This window comes from Microcaecilia unicolor, chromosome 4 (genome assembly GCF_901765095.1).
Source record: "Microcaecilia unicolor chromosome 4, aMicUni1.1, whole genome shotgun sequence".
NCBI lineage: Eukaryota > Metazoa > Chordata > Amphibia > Gymnophiona > Siphonopidae > Microcaecilia > Microcaecilia unicolor.
Genome location: NC_044034.1, coordinates 165,927,421 through 165,953,715, shown reverse-complemented (window position 1 = coordinate 165,953,715; position 26,295 = coordinate 165,927,421). Strand labels below are relative to the sequence as shown.

Below are 26,295 nucleotides of genomic sequence, written 5' to 3'. Positions count from 1 at the left end.
GCAAATCTTTACTTCATAAATGCACTTATCTTAATCTGATGTTCAGCATCCAAGTTCTGACATGATGATCATGTTTTAAGTCTGGCTCTGCATCAGAGAACAGGAACGTCAAGCTTCAATATCCAATTTCACCATTCTTTTCCTACAACAAAATGGCGATAGCATCTTATATCTGGTTACATGACCCAAACAGTAATCAGAATACAGCAGCTCTCAAACCATTCCTTATTCTGCTGATCAACAAGTGAGGGGGACATCCATTCCAATTCTGAGATCAGTCCCAAGGGCTGTAAAGTTTACTTAAAAATCAACATTTGCTCACAATAGTTGAACTGATGTAGTCCATCTCCTTCATACCAATTATTCCCTATTGAGTTCATTCTCCAGTGAATGCCACCTAGACCATAGTGCATTACAGTAATCCAGGCTTGATGTTATCAAGGTATACACAACTAAGAAAACTTGTCTTCTCAATGTAAGGAGAGAGGTAGTGTAGCTGTAGCAAATGAATAGAAGCAGCTCTTTTAATTTTAATCCTTTTAATTCTGTTGCCGTTTCTGTTTCTTTGATATTCTGAAACCAGGGCCCATAAATATATGTGGAATTCCATTTGCAGTCTAATGAGGCTTATACAATTATACAGTAATTTTATTATTCCTCAGTTACACTGCATGTTTAATCTATGCCAACAATTGCCGAAATTCAGTGGTTGCCACCTGGCTTTGAATGTTTATGCCTAGTTTGTTGTCTATTGCAGTCTTTCAAACACATTTCCTGCATGCCCCGAAAAAAACACTGAGTCATTGAGTTTATCTTTGGTGTACCTGCTATCTGGCCAAAGTACTTCATGCACTTGTCCTGCCTCAATCCCATTCCATCTCTCCAGCATACTTAGGTCCTTGTGGGATGGTTGTATCCTAAACAGTGTTTACACCAGTGGTAAAGATTATAATGCTTTCAGTCTTTTTATACTTTGCTAACTGAGAATATATTTATTTATTTTATTTGTTAGGATTTATTTACTGCCTTTTTGAAGGAATTCACTAAAGGCGGTGTACAGTAAAAATAAATCAAATATGAGCAATAGACAATTACAGCAGTAAAAATATTCAAATAATGCAAAGCATGGCATAGTATACTACTTACAATGTCAACACAATACGTAATAGAACATTTTAATTGACAGTGTAGGGTATATGCAAAGATGGAACATATAGATAGCTAAGAGAGTAAGAATTAGAAAGTAAGGTTGCGCGCATGGAATATCACATCAGGTATTTTCTCCCACTTATTACTTAAGACTGTTTTCATAATGTTGCTAATGAGAGGGTCATCTGATGTCTGATTATATGCAGTTTGCATTGTCCCTTAATATATGAAAATGATCATGTTTGTTTGGTATAAGAATTACAGTCAATGTATTCTATAAACTACATGCATAACTGAGAGAGACACCCATAAATATCAGAACAGGAGGAGCCACAGGTGTCATGGTACCAACAAAATTTTCCTACCCTTTCTCTCTCTCCCCACAAGGCCTTTAATCTTTTACCTTGCTCCCCTGGGGCAGCGACTCTATGAGCTGTATCAGGGGCATCACGTGACTGGCCAGCTAGCTTCCATCCTGTCCAAAACAGGAAGGTTGGAAGCCGGCAGGCCTTGAGCACGCGCAGATGTTCAAGACCCTGTGCCTCCTGGCCATACAATGCCTTTGATGCAGCTCATAATCACTACTCCAGGGGAGCAAGATAAGAGAATAAATGCCTTGCGGCAGTGGTGGCAAGGCAGCAGGGGTGAGGGCAGTAGGGAAGGAAAGAAGTGCTGAAGACGGGGTGGGTGGGTAGAATGCTGGACACCACAGATGGGGGGGAAGAAAGGAAGGAGAGAGATGCTGAAGAGGGGAGGGAAGGAGGGAGATGCTGAAGAGGGGAGGAAAGAGATGCTGGAGACCATGGGGTGATTGAGAGGGAAATAAAAAGATGTTAGACAACATGATGGGAGAAGGGAGTGGAGAAGGAGAGAAATGCTGGACACCATGGGAGGAGACTATGGTATGATATGGAAGGGTTGTGGTGGATGTGGGGTTGGGGTTTGGGGCGGAGCTTGGGCACAAGAAAAAGCATTCTGCTGCCCCTGGTTATGCCTATGGCTCATCTGTGCTCAGCCCATGTGTACACACTCCCTTGCAGTTAGGCACTATCTTATAGAATAGCATCTAGTACTACTACTACTTATCATTTCTATAGCACTACTAGATGTACACAGTGCTGTACACTGGACATAAAGAGACAGTTCATGCTCAACAATCTAATTAAGACAGACAAACAGGGCAACTAAGAGATTACGGAATTACTAAGGTGAGAATGATAAAACATGGGTACTGAACTTCCTATCAAAGAACGCATTTCTTTCAAAATCTGCACCTTAGTCCATAAGATTATCTATGGTGAAGTCCCAGATTACATGATTGACCTAATCAATCTCCCAATCAGAAATAGTACCAATTCATCACGGTCTTACCTCAATCTCCATTACCCAAATTGCAGAGGACTAAAATACAAGACAACCCATGCGTCCAACTTCTCTTACATAGGCACGCGCCTGTGGAACGCATTGCCACAAGTGGTGAAAACAACTTATGACCACCTAAAATTCAGAAAATTATAAAAGTCTCACCTATTCGGAAAGGCATATCCAAATGACCCAACTTAAGTGATTCAACCCTGCAACACTTCACTATCAAAGATCGTATTGGACATTGACAAACTCTTTTACCTCAACCCAACCAACTTGATTGAATCTTATCTTCCCTATCCCAATACAACATTTTGTACTTATCCCGTACCGGACTTGGCGAATGCCTTCACGATATTATGTAAGCCACATTGAGCCTGCAAATGTGTGGGAAAATGTGGGATACAAATGTAACAAATAAATAAATAAAGAGTTAAAAGCAGCATCAACAAGGTGAGCTTTTAGCCAAGATTTGAAGACGGCCAGAGATGGAGCTTTACGTACATAAGTATTGCCATACTGGGACAGACCGAAGGTCTATCAAGCCCAGCATCCTGTTTCTAGCAGTGGCCAATACAGGTCACAAGTGCCTGGCAAGATCCCAAAAAAGTACATTTTATGCTGCTTATCCTAGAAATAAGCAGTGGATTTTCCACAAGTCCATTTTAATAATGGTCTATGGACTTTTCCTTTAAGAAGCCACCCAAACCTTTTTTAAACCCGCTAAGCTAACTGCTTTTACTACATTCTCAGGCATCGAATTCCAGAGTTTAATTACGTGTTGAGTGAAGAAAAATTTTCTCTGATTTGTTTTAAATTTACTACTTTGTAGCTTCATCATGTGCTCCCTAGTTGTAATATTTTTGGAAAGAGTAAACAAGCTATTCACATCTACCCGTTCCACTCCATTCAGTATTTTATAGACCTCTATCATATCTCCCCTCAGCCGCCTTTTCTCCAAGCTGAAGAGCCCTTGCCGCTTCAGCCTTTCCTCATAGGGCTCAGGAAGTCTATTCCAGGCATATGGTGCAAGATAAAAGGAGCGGAGTCTGGAGTTAATGGTGGAGGAGAAAGGTGCAGATAAGAGGGATTTACCCAGTGAACAGAGTTCCCAGGGAGGAGTGTAGGGAGAGATAAGAGTGGAGAGGTACTGAGGAGCTTCAGAGTGAATGCACTTGTAAGTTAATAAGAGGAGTTTGAACTGTATGCGGAAACGGATAGGGAGCCAATGAAGTGACTTGAAGAGAGGGCTAATATGAGCATAGCGACACTGGCGGAATATAAGTTGTGCAGCAGAATTCTGAACAGATTGAAGGAGAGAGAGATGGCTAAGTGGCAGACCTGTGAGAAGCAAGTTGCAGTAGTTAAGCGAGAGGTGATGAGTGTGGATAGGGGTTCTGGTAGTGCACTCAGAAAGGAAAGGACGAATTGGTGATATTATAGAGAAAGAAAGGACAGGTTTTAGCAGTCTGCTGAATCCGTGCAGAGAAGGAGAAAGAGGAGTCGAAGATGACCCCAAGGTTAGGAGCTGATGAGACAGGGAGGGTGAGAGTGTTATCCACAGAGACATAGGGGGGAGAGGAGAGGTTGGTTTAGGGGGAAAGATAAGAACATAGTAACAAAGTAAATGACGGCAGATAAAGACCTGAATGGTCCATCCAGTTTGCCCAACAAGATAAACTCATTTTACATGGTATGTAATACTTTATATGTATATCCGAGTTTGATTTGTCCTTCCTTTCTCAGGGCACAGACTGTAGAAGTCCGCCCTGCACCGGTTTTATTCTCCAAATACCGACATCGCCACCCAATGTCTGCTAAGATTCCATAGATCCATTCCTTCTAGACAGGATTCCTTTGTGTTTATCCCACGCATGTTTGAATTCCATTATCGTTTTCATCTCCACCACTTCCCGCGGGAGGGCATTCCACGTATTCACCACCCTCTCCGTGAAAAAATACTTCCTGACATTACTCCTGAGTCTGTCCCTCTTCAACCTCATTTCATGTCCTCTAGTTCTACCACCTTCCCGTCTCCGGAAAAGGTTTGTATGCGGATTAATACCTTTCAGTTCAGTCTTGGTCATGTTTAGTTTCAGATGGGGGTGAGACATCCAGGCAGCAATGTCAGACAGGCAGGCTGATTTGGCCTGGATTCCTGTTGAGATTTCTGGTGTGGAGAGGTAGCTCTGGGAGTCATCAGCGTAAAGGTGATACTGAAAATCATGGGATGAGATCAAAGTACCAAGGGAAGAAGTATAGTTGGAGAAAAGAAGAGGTCCCAGGAAAGGTCCCTGAGCTACACCAGCTGATAGTGGGATAGAAGTGGAGGAGGATCCACCAGAGTTTAGTATGATGGGAGAGCTAAGAAGAAAAACAGGAAAGAATAGAGCCCTGAATTCCAAGTGAGGACAGCGTATCAAGGAGTAGGTGGTGATCAAAAGTGTAGCATAGTACACATAGAGGCGTATTTTCAAAGCACTTAGACTTACAAAGTTGCCTGTCCATGACATCTTTGATGCACATAAGTTTGCTCGTATGTCTAGGCATCAGCTTATAGAGTTGCCCGATTATGTTGCTACGGTGTGGGTTTGCAGTTTTTAGCAAGACTGAAGCATCCACTGGGCAAGAGATTTTCTAATAAATCTATATGCCACACATTCACCCCCTTAACTGTAGATGCTTTATAAAAATATTTTGGATGTATATAAAAATACACCACAGAGAAAAATTCTGCCACAGTTTGAATAGTCATTAAACCGAATGACTGAACATCACACACAAGAGAAAATCCTATTCTCTTTAGCTGAGAAGGGGGAGTGTGTTGCTTTTGAGAGGAGTATGAAATAATATACTGTGCAGGTTTTATTTCCTGCCTGTGCACTTCTCATCCTTCTGCTTATTGGTAATTATAATTATGCTGATGTTTGGCTGGTATCCCTCAGTTCTGTGGGCATTTCTGTGGTTTTTGGACCATTGCTTAAGCTGTGTTTTTCAAAGTGAAGAAAAGGGTGAATAGATGAAATAACATCCTAGTCATGACACCTGTAGTTATAAGAAAAAATGTAAGTCATGGAGGAGGCTTATTTGTACAATGTCTGTACTGACAGCTAGTGTCTTGTTAGCTTGAGCTTAAGCCTGTCTTTTTAAGAATAAATTGTATAATTTGGGAAATTTTCCTGGGAGTCAAGTGACTTTTCTTTTTCCTCTTTCAGCGAGTCTTCAATGTCCTGTACCCAATGCCTGCAGATCAGAGGAGACACGTCAGCATTAACTCAGCACGCTGGCTGCCAGAGCCAGGACTGGGATTGGCATATGGCACCAATAAGGGGGACTTGGTGATCTGCCGTCCAGAGTAAGTTCCAGAGCGTAGGTCATGTAGAGATGGGAAAATGGGAAAATCTTTCTGTTTTCTTGCAAGACTGGACTGCTGATTGTTTTGTTTCTCTGTCCCTTATGTGTCAGACAAGGTTAACTTTTCAAAGTGGTTATTCTTAGCTGGATATTGCATTTGCTGGGTGCTTGGGTGACCCAATAGGGTGAAGTGTATGCTGATAAACATTTCATAGCAGACCCTTATCCCAAAATGATACGACTTTGGCCACCACTGATTTATGTGAAAATTCCCAAAGATCCTTCCCCACAAACACTGTATAGCAAAACCAGATAGGTGTGTCTTGCTATCAGATGCTGCATATCAAGGGGAAGAAAGGGCGGTACAACCTTCTGTCAGGTACTGTCATGGTGGAGCGTGGACAGCAGTGTGTACATTCCTCCTGGCTAAAGATATGTACTCTTGTAGTGCCCCCTCCTCCTTCCAAATCTTACCTGAGTATTTGACTCTTCTTCCTGGTCTTTTCTAGAAATAGATGCTTTGTTCTCATACACTGGCAGTTCAGTGTATCATTTCTGAATATCAGCGTGGAAGACTCTTTAGCTATCAATTATGCTGTCTCTTCAACATTCATAGTTACATTTTTTTTCTCTACTTTCTTTCTCTTGGCCTTTCTTTACCAGGCCACCCATCCATCAAGCTGTTCAGACCATGCTACTGTTACTTCTGTGTCTCGATCATCCATTTACAGGTAGCAAAATGGGCAGGAATCTCTGTAATACTAAAAATAACCCTCCCCCCACAACAAAAAAGAAAGTCTGAAATAAAATGGCTTAGCCAGTCAGTGCTTGTTACCTTGGAAAAAGGAGTGAAATGGATGTAGACTCTGCAGGGTCCTGCTTTTCTCGAAATTAAATCTGTTAGTCATGCTTTGTCTCTCAGAGCATCTTTGGTGCATTTTAAAAGTTGGTAAGGTAGCAGTAGAATTGAGTAAGTCAGTGCAAGCCTCACTAGTCAGCCATGGTGCCTGGAAAAAAAATGCAGCCTGTGGCTTGCATTCTTGAGTCTATCACATGTCTAATAATCAGTCGGTTATGTCTTGTCTCTTGGAGGGAATTGATCACAGATTGGGAATATGCCTTTCTTCCACCTATGTTTTCTCTGGCCTTTCTTTAGTTTGTGCCTGACTCATTAGGAGAATTAACCACTGGCTTACCCCCTGTGCCATGAGTAGTGCCATTCTTGTTTTCCTGAATTCCCTTACTCTTTAGGACAGGAGTGGCCAAAGTTTCGGCTCAATGGTCAAACTAGAGGCCCAGTCTAGGTATGGGAATCAGTGTGGGTGAAGATCAAATCACATCAATTCTTGTATACCGCTAATATCCCCTTTCCCAGGGTTCAGTGCGGTTTACATTCTAGGTGAGACAGAAGCCAGTGATGTTAGTGTATGTGAACAATTAGAGACTCATTGGTGTAATGCATGTGACAAAAAACATTATAGGAAAAGATAATGGATGATACTAGGAGGTAGAAGTCTTTGTTTTCTGTTCTGATGGCATTAGGTAGAGAGTTCCATATTTTAACTCCCAAGTACAGGGAATAGAGAGTTGAAAATCTTCTGATTTTCGAATTGTCTTTTGAAACAGTGACGCTAGCATCAGTTCTTCTTTCAGTCTGTTAGACTGGACCAAACATAGCAAAGTGGTCTTGGTCAGCAGTTCAGAGGTGAACCCCTGTAAGATTTAAAAAACTAAACAAGCAGCTTTGAACTTGAGTCTTTCTTCTATGGGAAGCCAGTGCAGTTTGTTAAGATGAGTTGAAACTCTATTATATCTATTCAATCTGTATTAGTCTAGCAGCTGTATTCTGAATGATTTGCAGTTTTTTCTGATATTGACACTTAATACCAAGAAATAGAATTTTACAGTAATCCAAGTGAGGTAGGACTAACATGCAAAGGCTTTTTGGTAAAAGAATGATCTGACTAGACATAGCTGTCTCATTTTGAATAGTGTTTTCTTCTATAGCTGGTTAATATGGGAAGAGAAGGTGAATGAAGAATCAAGCAAGACACCTAGTACTCTGGTTTCAGACTCGACTGTAAAGCTTTGACCATTGGACAAAGATATTGATGATGGGACCTCAACTCCCTGATTTCAGAACCACAGGACCTTGGTTTTTTGCACATTCAATTTCAGTTTATTGGACAGAGCCCAGGTCTAACAGCAGTCATGCCATTTGCTACAGACTGAGTTGTATCTTTGTTTGATGCGGTCACTGGTAAGAGAAGCAGGATGTCATCTGCGTATGATAATAGTTGTTCATTAAGACCCAGGAGTATTGAGGTAAGGGATGACAAAAAGAGAGTGAACAGGATAGGTGAGAGGGGAGATCACTACGGGACCCCACAGTTAGAAGACAAGTAGTTGGAAGTTGGTCGTTTTGCTTGACAGAATAGCTTCGATTTGAAAGGAATTCACTGAACCATTTGATCACAGTCCCTATTAATTCTTATCTGGTCAGGTTTTCCAGATATAAAGAGAGTTGTTTACTGATGTAGGTTTCTAATACTTTAGTAAAAAAACGGGTATGCTTGCCACTGGACGGTAGTTTGCAGGCAATGTTACATCTAGCCCAGGTCCTTTCAACAGCAGAATGAGAACAATTTTGCCCATATCAGGAGGAAGAGAGGCAATTTTTAACAGCTCGTTGATGGGAGTTTCTCCTAGAAGTTCATCTGTAAATGGCATGCTCTTGCTCCTGTAGGCTGGGACCTGACTTGATTTCCAATTGGTAATCTGTGTGTGTAGCTAAGAATTGGAAACTAACTAGAAAGTACAGTTTTATAGTTGGGGCACAGAAAGGGACTAGGAGGCTGTGCCGGGGAAGAGGAACATGTTTGCTAGCAACCACAAGTGGGAAGGGGATCTAGGAATGATCGTATCTAATGATTTCCGCTTTTCTGAAAGGTGCAAGAAAGCAGTGAGGAGAGCTAGTGGAATGCTAAGGTATATTAGGTGCGGGTTCTTCATACACTACCCAAAGATGTTGCTATACTTGCGGGAGAGACGTAGGGCATCTGTACTGTCTCCAGTATTCAACTCAAACACCAGCAATACCCAAAGGAAAGATCTGGAACATCTAACTGAACATTGTTTGTTTACCACATTTCAGTCCTGCTGTTAACACTTAGCCTTTTCTGGGTCTTTCCACTGCCATTCTTCTGTCTTCAGACTATTCTTGGGGGGGGGGGGGGGGGAGTAGACGTGCAGGCCCCAGATCGGCTTTGCTTGAATCTGAGACAGTGACGCTCTTGTATGCCATTTTATCCCTGGGAGATGGAATCCTGACAGATACTTGTGACCTGAATTGTCCACTTTTGGAAATAGGACACAGGGCTTGATGAGGACCTTTTAGTTCTTATTTTTTTATTCATTTTACTTTGTATTTAGCTCATACTTTTTCAGTAGTAGCTCAAGGTGAGTTACACTCGGGTACACTAGATATTTCTCTGTCTCTACAATCTAGGTCTGTACCTGAGGCAAAGGAGAGTCGGGTAGTGGGATTTGAACCTGGCTTCCTCAGTTCCCAGCCACCTGCTGTAACCTCTAGGCTACTCCTCCTTTCGAGCATTCAGCTCCTGGTGTTGGCTGTCAGCAGTAGCTCAGATGCATCTGAAGTCAACACAGAGCCCTCCTTTATTGTGCTGACCTCTAAGAGACTGACAGGCAAATGATCAAAAGCAAACGCCGGCGCTAGAGGCTGTTAGCGCCATACTAGGGCCGGCGTTTGCTACCGCCCCATGATTAGAGCCCTCAAGCGCGTGAAACAATGCGCTCGAGGGCTCTTTGCGCAAGTAGCATGCAGATGCATGCTAAACAGGGCTTAGCGCATTCATCACCAATGATCAGCGGCCAGCGCACCAAAATTTGGGTCGCTGGCTGCGGCAAACCCTACGCCAGCTCCGAACTGGCGTTAGGGTTTGCAGATTATTGGGGAGGAATGGTGAGCCCTGTCCAGCATGCAGTTGCATACTGGCAGGCCCCCGTTCCCCCCCATAGCAAACCTGCCAACAGGGGGCTGGAGGTTCGGTGGACCTCCGGTCCCCTCCCCCCCCCCCGATGACCCCACCTCCCCACAGGTTCAGGGAGGGCTGGAGATCCGGTGGGTCTCCAGCCCCCCCCCCCCAAACCCCCAGAAAATGGTCCCTGGTGGTCCAGTGGCCATCGGTCAAACCTCCCTCCCTCCCACAAAGCGAGCGACGGGGGGGGGGGGGGGGGGTTGGCTGGAGATCCGGCGGACCTCCAGCCCACCCCAACTCCCCCCCCCCCCCCCCAGCGTTCTCTGGGGAATTGCTCCCTTATATGGTCTGTAGCCCTGTCCAGTGCATCCCAAGATGCACTGGGCGGTGCTGGGTGCCGCCATTTTGTGCGTCGTCAACCCAAGGAAGAGGAGGGAGGCAGGCTACCTCCGTCCTCTAACTAAAAGGTAGGGGGGCCGGGAGGGGTTCTTTTTTATGCTGCACCACCAGGGATTCTACAGAGAATGCTGGGGGGGGAGTTGGGGTGGCGGACCTCCAGCCACCCCCCCCCCCCCCCATTGCTTGGTGGGAGGGAGAGAGATTTGACCGGCGGCCACTGGACCACCAGGGACCATTTTCTGGGTGTTTGGGGGGGCTGGAGACCCACCGGATCTCCAGCCCTCCCTGAACCTGGGGGGATAGGAGCGTTGGGGGGACTGGTTTGGGCTTTTGACAGCCCAGACCTGTCAGAGTAGTGCAGGAGGATTGTGCTGAGCACATGCTCGGCACAATTCGCCCGCACTTCTACCCCATGATCAGAGATAATTGCACTGCTTAAATTTGCATGCATTATCTCTGATCATAGGTCTAATAGTGCCCCGCGCTATTTTAGAGCGCTGTTTGGAACAGCGCGGGGCTTTTGATCATCTGCCTGCAGGAATCTGAGCACCTTTCACTCTTAAGCCCTGGAAGAAAGCATGTATCTAGTTTGCTCCTGCTGGCAGTCTTCCTCTAGGAATCGGACTAGTAAAAGTTTAAGGAAATTACATTCCCTTTTCATTTAGGAATTTCGTTATTGTCTCTTGCTGTTTCTCATTTTACCACTGGCTAGTCTTAGTGTCCCAGACCTTTTTTTTTTTTTTAATTAAATAAATGCAAATACTTCTCACCTGCCAGGATCCTTGCATTCAGGTGACCCTATCCTAATATTGTGAAGTTTTGTCAGTAATCAGGCCAATGATTAAAAACAAATCCAAGGAGAAGGCAGCTCAGCTGCATATCCTCTCCTGCTGAGAAGGCTCTGAGTTTAGGAAGACAGGTTGGGAAACAGACCCAGTGGTGCTTTTGAGCTTTCCCATGGCATATGTTTGTCTGCATCTCATGATGACATTTTGTTTACTTTGGTGTCTATGTTAATTTCTGTTCTATGCAAGCTTAATGAAGGGAAGATGAATGCCTGCTGAGGCTTCCTTCCACATATCCTAAAGAAGCTGTGGAACGTCATCGGACAGACACAGACTCAGAATAGCCTATATAACACGGGCATATGTGCCCATCTCTAGTGCCGATGCAAAGATTGCATACCAAGGTCTATAGGCTAACTATAGTCATGCTTATGATTTTATCTGTCTTCTGTTTTTCAGAGCGTTAAACTCTGGTGCAGAATATTATTGGGACCAGTTGAACGAGGCTGTTTTCACGGTCCATCCTAGTAATAGGAGCAGTGAGAGGCCAGGGTGAGTACTCTGCTTTCAGGTATGAGGCTGTGTGAGCATTCAGTGCTTGCACAAGGAAAGGTTGGGAGGATTAGACCATGCTGGCAGGGGGTGGCCAGGGTGAGTACTGTGAATTGACAAGGATGGGTTGTAGTCTAGCCTGGTAGTGAGAAGCCTGCTGTGATTCCTGGCCGACTTAAGAAATAAGGAACAAGTCATATAAACTGCTGAAATTTTTGTTAGGGGGAGAGCAGCAATTGCGTTCTTGGCTAGAATGTATTGGGAGAGAAGTTCATAGTAATGCAGTGATGGTGCTTAAAGATCCCTAGTAGTATTAATCTATTTGGTTTTGAGCTTTGTTGAGGATAGCTATGCTTTCCTAGATAGTTGTCAGTGTTTTCTGAATGGAATACAGGTAAAGCAGTTGTATAGTCAATGCCTTTAACAAAAAAAGATCTGTATGCATTTTGTAAGTAGAACACTTCAGTTTTATCCAGCCACCTTGGAAAGTATAAGATGTGGTTGGCATGAAATCTTCCAAAGGAACTGTTGAGATTAGAATATAAACACCAGTAGATAAGTGATTTACCCCAAATATTCCGGGAGCAGAAATTGGGTTAGAACCAGTAGAGTTCTGATTCTGTGGTGCTTTCTCATCCTGAGACTGCACAGGACTTTCAACAGAAAGGGAAAATGCAGCCAGATGAACCCCTTGGGAAGGGGATTGCAAGCCATTGAGGAAGGGATGTATTAGGAATTAGATTAAAGCTTAAGGAAAACATGAAGTTTTGTGTATCTCTGCAGCCATCTGTAGCCCTTCTACAGTGATCTGATTTCCTATGATGCACGTGTCTGGTTTCAGAACTAGTCGAGCTAACTGGCGGACAGACAGAGACATGGGTCTGATGAATGCTATAGGTCTGCAGCCACGAAATCCCACTGCATCAGTAACATCACAGGGCACCCAGACACCAGCACCCCAGCTCCAGAATGCTGAAACGCAGACAGAACGGGAGGGACAGGAATCTGATTGTGCCCCAGCACCTGCCTCAGGTACAACGCACCCATCTTTGGTACAGTTGAATATGGTCCTCAAATATATTTTATTTATTTATTTGCAACTTGATATACTGCCTTTAACTGGCAAACAGAGCAAGGTGGTTAAGAATAAAATAAAATCAAGGATAAACTAGTATATTGTGTTCCGTGTTAAAGAAAGATTTTAAGTCTCTGCTTTTATGAATAGAAGCAAAATCAACTCTTCATCCTCATACTGATGTATTCTTACACTGCTTGCATCTTTGCTTTCTGTTCATTGTGAAGACAGTTTTCAACGTTTAATTCATGTGAATACTTCCCAGAAGGCAATTTGCACCTGCAAACAGCGGTTCTTCTCTCTGGAGTTTCCCCTTTGAAAATTGGCTGACTGGTCTGTGGGGTGTCTGAAAATTGTCCTTGGTATCACAGATTAGTCTCCTGATTTACAACAAAACTAAATATGCAGTGTTTGTGATGCTGAAAATGGAGTCTGGAGTATAAGCCAGTGGTTCTCAGCCTGGTCCTTGAGACACACCTAGCCAGTTAGGTTTTTAGGATCTCTATATCCAGTGGTGTGCTGGAGCCGGCTCGCAAGAGCTGCTTGTTAAATTTTGACAGCTCTTGCGAGCTGGTTGTTCTTCGGGGCAAGCCGGCTCCATTGCAGGAGGTAAGTATGGCAGGAGGGCGCCATGCTTACCTCCCCTCCCGCTCCCAAACATGCCCAGCGATTGTCCTTCGCCCCCACCATCCCCTCTCGCTCCCATCCATCTTTTTTAAATACCTCCTCCGTTGAAGCGCCGCGTTAAAGCCCTGCTGCCCATCTCTAGCTTTCCCTCCCTGTTTGCTTCAGTTCGTGAACTTCATGCCCTTAGTCCCGCCTTCTGACGTATGATGTCATATGTCAGAAGGTGGGACTAAGGGCACGAAGTTCATGAACTGAAGCAAACAGGGAGGGAAAACTAGAGATGGGCAGCAGGGCTTTAATGCGGTGCTTCAATGGAGGAGGTATTTAAAAATGATGGATGGGAGCGGGAGGGGACGGTGGGGGCGAAGGACAATCGCTGGGCATGTTTGGTAGCGGCAGGGGAGGGAGGAAAATTGTTGAACATGGATGGGAGCGGGAGGGGAGGGCAGGGGAGGGAGGAGAATCGCTGGACATGGATGGGAGCGGGAGGGGAGAGCAGGGGAGGGAGGAGAATTGCTGGACATGGATGGGAGCGGGAGGGGAGGGCAGGGGAGGGAGGAGAATCGTTGGACATGGATGGGAGCGGGAGAGGAGGGCAGGGGAGGGAGGAAAATCGTTGGACATGGATGGGAGCGGGAGGGCAAGGGAGGGGAGGAGAATTGCTGGGCATGGATGGGTAGAGGGGGGCAGGGGAGAGAAAACAATTGCTGGGCTTGGATGGATAGAGGGGGGGCAGAGGAGAGAAGACAATTGCTGGGCATGGATGGATAGAGGGGGACAGGGGAGGGAGGAGAGTTTCAGGACATGGATGGAGGGGAGGGCAAGAGAAATTCTGGGCATGGATGGGAGGGAAGGGAGAGAGAAGAAATGCTGGACATGGAGGGAAGATAGAGGAAGGAGATTAGATGAGGGAAAAGGAAGTGAGGAGAGAAACTGCACATGGATGGAGAAAATAGGCAGAAGCTGGATCCACTGTACAGTCAAGTCTGCGGAGGACCAGAAATGAAGAAGAAAGGAGGAAAGAAAAGAAATAAATGGAAAGGAAGCCCTGGAAACAGAGTCAAGGGAACAGATAGAGAGCAGCAGAATCAGATACTCAGCCAGCATGATCAGAGAAACAAAGTCACCAGACAACAAAGGTAGAAAAAAATAATTTTATTTTCGTTATAGTGTTTGGAATATGTCCACTTTGAGAATCAGGTGCTGAACGTTAAAAGTTTATATTTATTTACTTATTTATGGCATTTTATCCCATTTTAAACATGAATTAGATTGGAACCTGGGATCATTTAATTTTTTTTTCCTGGAGAGAGTAATGCATTGCCCCCACCTCCCCCCCCTCACCCCCGGCTATAGCCAGCTCTGCAATTTTGGGGGGGACGCAGTGGTGGACGGGGGGGGGGGGGCGCAGTGGTGGACAGGGTGGGGGGCGCCGAGGTGGACCGGGGAGAGAGCCTGTTGTTAAAAATTTACCAGCACACCACTGTCTATATCCACTGCATGCAGATCTCTTTCATGCCTATTCGTTGTGGATATCCTGAAAATGAGATTGCTAGGTGTGTCCCTAGGCCTGGATTGAGAATCCCTGCTTTTGCTTCTTCCTTACATGGTAAGAAAATAAATGTGGCGTAGAGAAATGACCAATAAACTGTGGAGTGTGGAAGGGGGTAATAAGTGGCAATGTATATGAAAGGAGAAGATTAGCAGTGGGCATGGGAAGGGCCTAATAAATGGTGAGGTTTGGTCTCTGTATCTACTGTTATCCTACATAATGTTATTTATTCTGTGAACTGGTGAAGTAATATATGAGCAGTAATTGGATCTCTCTAAAGTGTGTTTGGAAATCTGCAGCTGTCTGCACACCAAAGTCTAGTGTAAGAGTTTGGCACTTCCAGCCTGCTGGTTATGCAAGGGCAAGAGATTGCATGTCTGCCCAAATGTACTCCATTTCGCTGACTAATACTTACAGAATCCATATCCAATCATGTTCATCTGATGGAAAAATGATCTTGATATTTTCTCTGCAACATCCCAATCTTTCCACCTCCCCTCATGACCCTGGCGATTTCTCATGTCACCTGGCACATGGACAGTAACCAAGACTAAGACTAGCCATCACTCTGACTTTTCAGTCATGAAGATGTTTAGTGTGGAGCCATTGAACCAACATGTTGGGGTCCTTTATATTCTACCAGCTGTGTGCAGCTATGTCTGTGTTGATTATTCACTGTCTGAAGTAGACAAGATTGAGTCCCTTGGTTGTACTACAGAAACGCAGTATATCAAACCCATGATCCTTTACCCTTTGTGTGGTGTTTCTGCTCTCATAGAGTCTGCAGCATGCTCATAAGATAGAGAGACCTCTGTTTAGATGAAAATTTTCAAATGCGGAAAGTCCCACTGAGAATTGTCTATTTTTATTCCATTTTTAATTAGCAATATTTCTGAAATAATTTTACAGCTTTCAAAACTGAAATAAAGTTTCAAAATTACACACATTCAAACCACAGATTTTTCCCTTGAAACTGAGGTAGAGCTGTGTAATAATAGCTGATCTTAGCCCCTCTGTGTAATAATAGCTGATCTTAATACCTTAGTTCTAGAGAATATGGTCAGATATAACCATGTAGTAGTAAGTCAACAGTTTTACTTTAAATGGAAGATGTCTGAACTGGGGAGGAGGATGTTTGCAGCACTCTTGGTTTAGTAGCCTTTGTTTAGCAAAGAATCACTCTGTTAGCATGCAGAACATGTCTGGGCAAGAGCAGTGCTGTAAATAATGTCTAAACAGATCCTACAGTGTGATGGGACCTAGTCAAGAAGGAGACCCAGCAGCCCCCCACACTGTGAGGTCAGAGGGAAAGCATGGCAACACTGTACTTACCTTTAATGATGCTACATATGGCCTCCTGACATCGTTATTCCAGTGCTTAAGTGCATTATCTCTTGCTGCTTGGCAAAGTTGTGAGAAGAGATGATATGTTTAATCACATTTGCTGCTAATTTAACCAAATAAGGATGTTAGCAGAGCATTTGGCAGTACTATTAAAAGTAAGAACAGTATTTGCCATGTTCACCAGCTATGGGGTTCTTCAACCAGATTCGGAGTCCCCGATTTTGAATTGATGCCACTGGGTAGGAGTAGCCAGCTGTTCAGTAGCCACTTTTTCTCTGCCTGCTGATGACCACCCATCTTGAAATTCATGACATTTGCTTTGTACATATTACGTATTTTCTGAAATCTGCTTTCCTGATGCCTTCGTTTCCAGCTTGGGCTGTTGCCAGTGCATCTGCATGGAGACTGACGTAGTTGTTGTCATAATAAAAAGTATCATGTGATTACACATTTTATTGGCCAGCCGTGCCGGAGACACCAAAGAAAGCATCCATAAAATAATTATCACAGTTAGAGCATTTCTGTCCCAAATTAAGTACTACAGAATTCTTCTAAAAGATGAATGATTGTGTATCTTACAGAATGGGAGGACTCTTGAGCTCTAATCCCTGCTGTGCCTCAGCTGTGTACATAGCACAGTTTTCCAGATTAGAAATATATTGTCATTTTTCTTTGAATACTAGAAGTGACAGTTGTGGTAGATGCATTGTATGCAAAAGGGACAGATAGTCATTTGACATTTGGTTGTGCGTGCTTCTATTTTCATTTCTACATCAATTCCTATAGTGCTGCTGTGTTGAGTTTAAGGATATCGGTGCCCTGATGTTTACTTCTATGAAACCTCATAGCTGAAGTAATTGCTTATGTTTGGCCTTTGCAGTGTCCCTTCTGAATGGCAGCTGGTCTGTGTCTTTAACAGGTCCGAGTAGAGAGGGGACAAACCTGGAAGGTACTAACTTGGAAATTTCCTCAGAGGTAGAGGATCCCAGCACATCTGCATCTACATCCGAAGCACCTGGTTTAGGTGGGTCTGTGCACTCTCTGATTTACTGTTTTTCTTCCAACATGGCTGCCAATACTGTTTCCATGTCGAGATATGACCTGAAACCTGATTGTGAATAGTCTAGCCAATTATAGTCATCCAGGAAAAGTTGCAATTCCTTAGCTACCACTGATTCCATCTTAACAATGTTTGCAGATCTCCTCCTCCTACCTCCACCAGTTCTAGCAGAACTGATCTGGACACCTTGAGGCCCTTTTACTAAACTGTGCTAATCCTGCCTAATACAACTAAAACTGGAATACCACAGGATGTGCTCGGGCATCCTGTGATAAATTCCAAATCTTCACATGCTAATTGCGCGCTAAAAGAGGTTTCTACATGTTTTATTTTTTTGAGGGGACATGTCATTGGAGAGCAGTGGGCATTCCTGCGCTAACCAGTTGGCGCATCTACATTACTGCACGCTAATTGGCTAGCGCAGGAATATTGCATGAGCCCTTTATGCCTACAAAATAGGTGACCGTGAGGGCTTATGTGGTAATTTTAAAAAATGAAACAAACACCCACTCCTAATTAATCAGAAAAACTTGCCAAACACATATATGTAGATAAGGAGCAATGGAGGAAAAAGACCTCGGTTGGCTGTGGTTTGTTGCTTGACGAAAGTTAAATAGTTCCCCCTTTCACTTTTCACAGCTCACAGTCTCAATCATTGGTCAAAAAAACCCTCAGTTTTTTAGACCAATGATTGAGACTGTGAGCTGTGACTTGGGAACTATTTAACTTTCGTCAAGTGACAAACCACAGCCAACTGAGGTCTTTTTCCTCCATTGCTCCTTATTTACATACTAGTAAAAGAGGCCTGTTTCAGAGGAAATGAAACGGGCGCTAGCAAGGTTTTCGTCACCAACACCCCCCCCCCCTCCCTCCCTGGCCAACCCCTTCATTGTTCTGCCATTGCTCCGCCCCCAATGTCATGACGTTTAACACGAGGGCGGGGCCCGGAGCGATTTCCCACCCACCCCCTGCTCCCTCCCTGCCAACCTGTTCGTTGTTCTGCCATTGCTCCGCCCTCAAGGGCTGGGCCCGGAGCGGTTTTGGTGGCTTCACCACCACGAACCTTCGAACCTTTTTGAAGGAAGTCAGGGCTTGGCTTCACTGACGTCAATGTCCTCAGAATGTTGAGGGTGAGTTTTATTATAGTAGATATGTGTTTGGCTCAAAAGTTTTTTTGATTAATTAGGAGTGGGTGCTTGTTTCACTGGTCTTTGGTGTGTATACACATTATAGTGGTTCCTCCAGTTTTTCACATTTAGTACAATTGGGTTTTTTTAATGACCACACACTAATGGCAATATTAGCGCATGGTCGTTTTACGGCAGTGGTAAAAATGGCCTTAACGCACGGGAAAGTAGCAGTATTATAGTACAGCTTGAATACTGATGGAAGAAGACTGCCCTGTGATATGCTGAGTCCACTTTGTGATACCATATACATGTCACTGGAGTAATATCACAGATTGTTACAATAAAATCAAATTATCATAATCCCATTTCTAGCAGCCTTAACACATGTCAGATCGAATTTTACTGGAATAAAACTGCATTTGTTGGGTGTTTGAGTTTCTCTGCCCCATCTCTATGTCTTGCAGTACCCTTTTTTTTTATTTTTTCTTAATACTCTTATTTGTGACACTGGTTGTGTCTTGTGGCCCTAATAGGCTCAACTGACAGAATTTTACTCCCTGGATTTGTTCAGGTAGAACTGTACCTGAATATGAATCATGAAAAATATTATTCGGCCAAATACGAATATCTATTACAAATAATGGGCATTGAACTTTAACATTTCAAATAATAAAAGAAGCAACGTGAAATCAGAGATCAAGTGTTTATTTCAGTAGGATTTAGAGCCCTGGATGATTCATATTTGAATTTAAATCACTATTCTGCTGAATATGAATAATGAGTTCAGGGCCGAATCCAGTCAAATGTGAATATTCGGTACATCCCTAGGTTCAGGTTTTCTTAGCCAGTAGACCAAATAATGGGTCTGATACTACTGGGGAAGAGTCAGATTGATAACCACTGCAGCTCTTTTATAATAACCAGAATGCTTTGTTTCTTAATGTAAGATTGATTTTGTGCAGTTCTAGTGCTCATGTTGTTCTGGAGATGATGAGGTTACAGTGCCTTTTATTGAGCCAGCATAAAAAAATTATTCAAAGATTACGATGTGTGCAAGCTTTTGAAATTAACGCAGGTCCTTTTCTTCAAGTGCTAAATCACTACCAATTTGTTAAACAGTTGAAAGGAGTGAAGAATTTTAATAAAACACAAATTGTGGGAGGGATTACTTAACCCATATTCTGTTCTCCCAGCACCTGAGAAACCATACAGCTGTTCCTGGGAACTCCAGTATGACTTCCAGCCTCTCGTTTCTGAAGAATATCTAGAAGTTGTCAACAAGCAGGAAAATTAGAAGGAATTTATGTAAATTTAGCATGTTTGAGAGTGGGAGGCAAATACACTGAAGAGCCCTAAGAGAAAGGGGAAGGTCAAAAGATGCTTTGAGAATGTAAAAGAAAGCTGAAATGTCTGGTGTACATCGCTTAAAGCTTCTGGGGAAATTTATTTTATTTAATTGAAATTTACAATTTTACCAACCAAGCATCCAGTTCTACAGAAAAGGGGGGGGGGGGGAATCAAAATTACATATATATTTTGATACTTGTATCCCACATTATCCAAATACAATTATTCAACATTGCTTACATAAGTAATAAACTGTACAAGTTAATGTATAGTACATGTTATGAAAACTGTAAGAGTTAAAGGAAAATTCTTGAAAAAGTAGCTGCGTGCAGAAAGATCTTGGCTGTAACCGATTTCAACATCTAGTGAATGAATTTATTGAAAAGAAAAGCCTTCAAGAATTTGCGAAAGGTCAGATAGTTATTGAGTTGTCTTATTTCCCTTGGGATAGAATTCTACCATTAAGTGCCTAAATAAGAGAACTCTAGAGTTAGAATGACAGCTTACTATTATAACTCCATATCTTCTTGGGATTTAGATAATTAATAAATAGCATGAATGAATCCAGTAACCACCATGGAATTGAATGATGGGGGAGAGGAAGCAGTGACTTCCCCTTTAAAGTATAAGAAGTATTCCATTTCCCTGCATTGTGTTTATCATATGACTGCCTCATGTCAACATGTGACTGCACATATGTGCATCCACTCCGTACATCAACTCATTTCAGCTATTGTTTGTTAAGTGTAAAGACAAATACCATAGGTGTAACCTGTAGGGGTTCACCCTGTCTTGGGACAGTTTGGGTTCTTACATAGCACATATGCTTTACAAAAGACCTCAGCAGCTAGCATCCAGATACAACTGGTTTTCTTGAATAGCTGAGTCAGCTCTGCCAGGGTCTGGACCTGTTATAGGCTGATGTGTTAGCAGCTTAGGAGGAGGAACTGTATTGCAGACCTGCTGTTAGCTGGTAGGAAATATCTTGATGTAAGGCTCCTTTTGGAAGGAAGAATATATCACTGACGTGATGTTAGCAAGCAGGTTATGCATTTCTTGAGTGCATTAAATTTTTGCCTTCTTTGTGTGACAGAGGATGGCCAGGAATATGTTGCCGGTGGTGAAGATGCACTGAGCAGGATACAGAGGCTGATGGCAGAGGGTGGAATGACAGCTGTAGTCCAGCGAGAACAGAGCACCACCATGGCTTCCATGGGTGGCTTTGGAAATAATATCATTGTGAGCCATCGAATACACCGCAGCTCTCAGACCAGCACTGAGCAAGCCAACATAGATGGCAACTCTGCACAGCCTTCCACATCACAGGCTCTAGCAGCCGAGCTAGAGCGACGCATCCTTACAGAGTCTGCCCATTTGATAGAACCAGGTTTAAGCTCTCACACAACTTCTTCTGGTGGACATGGTAGGGCAGAACCAAGCCATTTCTCTATGGATATTGAGGGACCAACTGAACATGGTGATGTAGCAAATAGCATCAGCAGCAGCCACTATCTTCCTGGGTATAGCAGCTGGTCTAGCACTGACAGAAACAGTGAGCCATCCCAGAACAGGTAAAGCTGTGTGTCTAGAGGACTTGCTTGTACTGCTGTAAAGGAAAGCCATACCTCACTGCTGACCAGGACCCGGAAGCAGGATCTGGAGAGTCCCTCATTTTAACAAGATATCATTATTGGGGTTCATGTTAACAGGACACGACTACTATCTCTCTGCCTGGGGACATTAGACTCCATGAATCAACAATGAAATTTTTACTTGAGACATAAATGCTTTTATTGGCCTATCTTCCTTACTAATTTGCATATCAAGGAGATGGAACAAGCAGGATGAGAGAAACTGAGCTCAAATGCCTATGTAAATATCAACGCATCAGCTCTAGTAACTCTGTAATAAACCTTGCTCTGTTCATTGATCAGCAGGAAATGGCAAATGGAGAGTCAAACTGGGGATGAATAAAGTGGGGTAAAGGCTTGTTTATTCCAGGTACTGCTCCTGTGGGACCTAAGGGACAAAACTTGGAAATGAGGGGTCTCCCAGACATTAGGATCTGGGCACAGTCCAAACCCTCCAGGATGAGAATGACATGCATAGGCAGGACCCTAAGGAAAGGTGTGTGCCACCTGCAGGTGGAGCCAGGGCAGCCATATGGCATACTCAGACAGGACTGTCAGTAGGGGGAGGGGGTGTGGGGATATGTGTTACATCTAGGCCAGACCCACAAAAACAGGTATATGCTATGCATGTGTGGGATCCCCAGAGAAGATGGATACTGTACACAAACAGGACTCTCGAAGAGTGCATCCCTACTGATATGCCCACAGGTATGATGATGACCCTCATGTATTGTGACTTTCAGGATATCTGGTGATCCATCTGCAGAACTCTAGGTGGAGGAGTGCATGCTGCTTGGTGGGTGAGAGGCTGGGAATTTCTGCTACATTCTTAACTTTCATCTGAAGAAACTGGCAAAAAGACATTTGACCATTAATCTCCAACACTGCCCTGCAGAATGATAGGAGCTCTTCTGGTGAACATAGTCTTCACTTCTCTATAGCAGCTAGCATGTCAAAGAAAGGGAGGATGTAAGTGTGTGTGTGTCTTTGGCTGTCTTTGTGTCTTGCTTTGTGAGTTTTTATGCCTCTGTGTATCTGATTCGGTGTGTTGCTCTGTTCCATATGTGTGTATGCCTCTGTGTTTGTCTGTGTGCTTGATGCTCTGTGTATGGACTACATTAAGGAACAACAGTTTCCAGCTACTCCCATCATAGAGGTTCCTCTCATGCCAATAAGTGGGCCAAGTCTGGTGTCTCTTGAAAATGAAACAACGCAGTTTCCTGCCCCCAGGGATATTGCTCTTGAACAGCCAGTCAAGAAGTGGAGGAGACTCGTGGAGGTAGCATTCATTTTAGGACGTATTTATAGAAGAAGAGAATGGATTTGCAACTTCGAGAGATGCAGGGAGATTCCTGTTGTATACCTTCCCTTAGTAGCGCACACGTGCCCGATCATTCTCGGTTACCTCTATAGCAGGTGGAGGGAGTCTGAGTCCATGCACTGCATTGGGACATTCCAGTATCCCGTCTCCTTTCAGACTCTGCTCAACATGATGCCGACCCTCTGACCTTACAGTCAGGTCTCTCCTTTGGAATTGAGGATGATTATACTGGCCTGTGAGCTCAGGGTTTCTCTGGCTCTGTTTTTTGTCAGGTTCAGTATTATGTTGTGGCGCAGTATGAAACTGGATCACTTTATCCCATTTGACAGTATTAAACAGAAATGTTATATATTAATGCTGAAGTATCAACAAAAACAGTTTATCTCCATGCAGACTAGGGACTGGTTCCAGGTTTGGGTCAAGACCTGAGGTATGGCTGAATGATGTGAGATCTTGCATGAGAAATATAGTTTCTAGTTTCAATCAAGCAGTTCAGAACTTCTTTTGTTTTTAGTATATAATGTGGTGATATTTTTTTTTTCATTTGTAACTTCATCTTAGAAATAATTTGGTGAGAGATTGGGAGGGGAGGAAGAGTGCCAGGCAGGGGTACAGTTCAAGTCCTGAATGAGGGAAACACCAAAGATCAATGACATCATTAAAACTTGACAAAAATGTGGCTCCTGTCCTTGTGTCTGCTCTTTCTGTTAGTTTTTATTACTGTGGCTGTTGTGCTGACAAAGGGCACCTTTCTTGCCTGTGCGTTCCTATGCAATAGAGCACTGGTTCCCAAACCTGTTCTGGATTATCCACAGCCAGATGGGATTTTGGGATAATTGCAATTAATGTGCATGAGAGGGATTTGCATGTGCTGCCTTTGTTTGCAAAATTACTCCCAGAATAGTCATTGCAGATACCCTGAAACCTGACTGGCTGTGGGTGTACCTGGACAGGTTAGGAAATCACTCCTATAGAGGCTTTAGTGCAGATGCTTTCCAACCTCCACATGCAACTCTGCAGAAGGAGAGAGATTGGGGCACAACCACACAGAGGAAAGAGGTGCACAGGCGTGGCTTAAGGATGGTTCTTCCTTATTGGGCCTAGCAGCACAGTTGGAGGGGACAAAATAGAACAAGGGAATTTTGGGCCTCTGCCGAGGGAGAGCATACTCAGCCCCACAAATTGAGTAATTCCCATGTGCAGTGACAATAAACCACTCTTAATCCAGCAGGGTTTTACACATCATGAGTCTTCTCACATTTGCTCTCTGGGCAGCACTGAAATAGGAAAACAATTCTTAGAATGAGCACAATGTGTTCCACATAGCTAAAGTTGACAGCATTAGCTTTTTATGGAAGAAGAAGAAGAATTGTTTTCATTCTAATAATCATGTCTGGGTAAAACCTTGATGTGTTACAGCCCTACATCAACACTCCGGGATCAGTGCAGGAAGCACTCATTCTATTGTTTTTCCTGTGCTAATCTTACTCCCAAGGGGAAGAAAGATTAGTATGGGAAAATCAGCATAAAACCTCTGTTCTAACAGGTAGAGCACTTAATATGTAAAAAGACATGCAAATCACTAAAAGAAGAAAAAACTGTGCTGAATCTTTACACTGACGTGACACTGTAGCAGAGAGTGATCTGAAGTGAAGTGAGCCTCCTAATCCCACAAATGATTCTGGTGGTCAAGTGGCCCCCTACCCTGAATTCCTCACCCCCTTCTCTCCCTCCCTGCATACCTCTAATTTGGGGGGGGGGGGGGGGCAAGAGCAATGCCCACTTGCTCCTGTCTCCAGGATGTTGGTCCTCCAAATAATGCAAGACCTCCAAGTGACATTAGAGCACACCCATGGGTGCATGCATCCAGTGTGTGCTTCTGTGTTTGTGCACTTTTTTGCACTCAGCCTACTGTCCTTGTACCAGTGACTAAGCCCAGAGCCACCAGGGATGCTGCTGTCTAGCAGTATAAGCAAATTAATGAAAGTATTTTACAGTTATTGGATGTTGCATTCTGATTTTAATTGGTATTCAGCTTAGAGTGAAAATGTCATTCTCTTCAGACTTGGCCTTGAGGGGACAAGGGACATGTGGGAGGAAGACTTATTTTTGAACACCAGTTTTGGAAAAGCACAAGATATTTACAGTGCCAACATTCCTTTTCTTGGGGAGGGAATCCTTCCCCCACTTTTATGTGTTGCCTACTATCTGGTAAGACCTCCCTGTCTAATTAGTGAAAAGTAGATAAAATAACCATATGTCAATCACTGAATGCATTGGTCTAATTTTCTCATAGGTTTTCCCCAAAGGCATACATTTAGAATAAACCATTTGCTAGTTTTTTGATCCCACTTTTCTTTCCTGCTGCATATATTTTTCTCCAAGGAGGACTCTGAATCCTCACTCATGGGCAATGTCACCAATGGATCCCAACACAGGAAATAATACCCAGTTCTAGAAGCATTTGGACCATCTCACTGTACATACACACCTGTTCTTCCCTACTGCTTCTGGGACCTTCTCAGTCTAATCTTTTCCATGGAGCCAGCTGGACCTGTTTGTCATCATAATCACCTCAGCACCTCAAAGCTTGAAAGTCTGTAAGCCCTGTTACTGTTGCATAGTCTTTTGCTAGTTCCAGAAAAGATGTAGCCAAATGAGCCAGCCAGTGGCCATTAAATAAAATTGTATTGGAAAAGAAACCTTTGCTAATAATGTGCGTCTATATTGTCCTACCATTTAGTTGTTTTGATAACTGCCCAACATGTATTGGCAGTGGACTACCTTCTTCAGGGGCACAATCAACTCTTGTTTGCCCTGTGATTGGTGGCATGAAATATTGCTACTATTTGGGTTTCTACCAGGTGCTTGTGGCCTGTATTGGCCACTGTTGGATGATTGGTCTAACCCAGTGTGGCTGCTATTATGTTCTTAAAAGAGGGCACTCGATGCGTCAAAGGTTGCCTACACTGGGCTCCCAGAGACCAGTATGAACTGCTTCATAAAACTTGCATAAACACTTGAATTGCAATCAATTGTATAACATCAAATGTAAAGTATTAAATAGCACCAAAATAGCAAATATAAAAGCTGGCACAGATGTTATTTTATGTTATACAATTTATTGCAATCTGGTGTATGATTTTTTTTTTCCATGTACATTGTGGGCATCCTGAAAACCTGACTGGCTAGGGGTATTTCCTGAGGACTGAGTTGAGAACCCCTACTCTAACCTAATGATTCCCAAACCTGTCCTGGGGGGAACAACAGGCAGTCAGGTTTTCAGGATAGCCACAATGAATTTTCTTGAGATTGATTTGCATGCAAATTTCTCCTATGACTGGCTGGGGTTCCCCCAGGACAGGTTGAGAATCACTACTCTAGCCAATACTTGACTAAGGAGCTCCAGCGTGTCAATAGCAGGATAGTAGCAGGGGCACATGCATAGACAGGTCCAAACACTTCTAGAAAAAGTTGCTGGGGTACTATTATTCTGCATTGGACTCTGTTGGTGATGTTACCTATGTGTGAGGATTCAAGTCCTGTTGTCATTGTAGAGCATCTGCTCACAGTAAGTAACTTTGTTGTATATATTACACACAC

The 26,295-nt window shown here is 43.6% G+C and overlaps 1 protein-coding gene across 3 annotated transcripts in view; it reads left to right on the top strand.

The window, feature by feature from the left end:
- Positions 1-23,371, top strand: part of AMBRA1 (autophagy and beclin 1 regulator 1) — a 285,612-nt gene extending 262,241 nt beyond the window's left edge. For 2 of the 3 annotated variants that reach the window (XM_030200861.1, XM_030200862.1), the window contains 5 exons: positions 5,730-5,869; positions 11,513-11,605; positions 12,447-12,637; positions 17,084-17,227; positions 20,834-23,371. In XM_030200861.1, the coding sequence (XP_030056721.1) occupies positions 5,730-5,869; positions 11,513-11,605; positions 12,447-12,637; positions 17,084-17,227; positions 20,834-21,315 (1,050 nt within the window). In that variant the 3' untranslated portion in view covers positions 21,316-23,371. The remainder of the gene's footprint in view (positions 1-5,729; positions 5,870-11,512; positions 11,606-12,446; positions 12,638-17,083; positions 17,228-20,833) is intronic. The other variant, XM_030200863.1, reaches the window with a different exon arrangement.
- Positions 23,372-26,295: the final 2,924 nt, after the last annotated feature.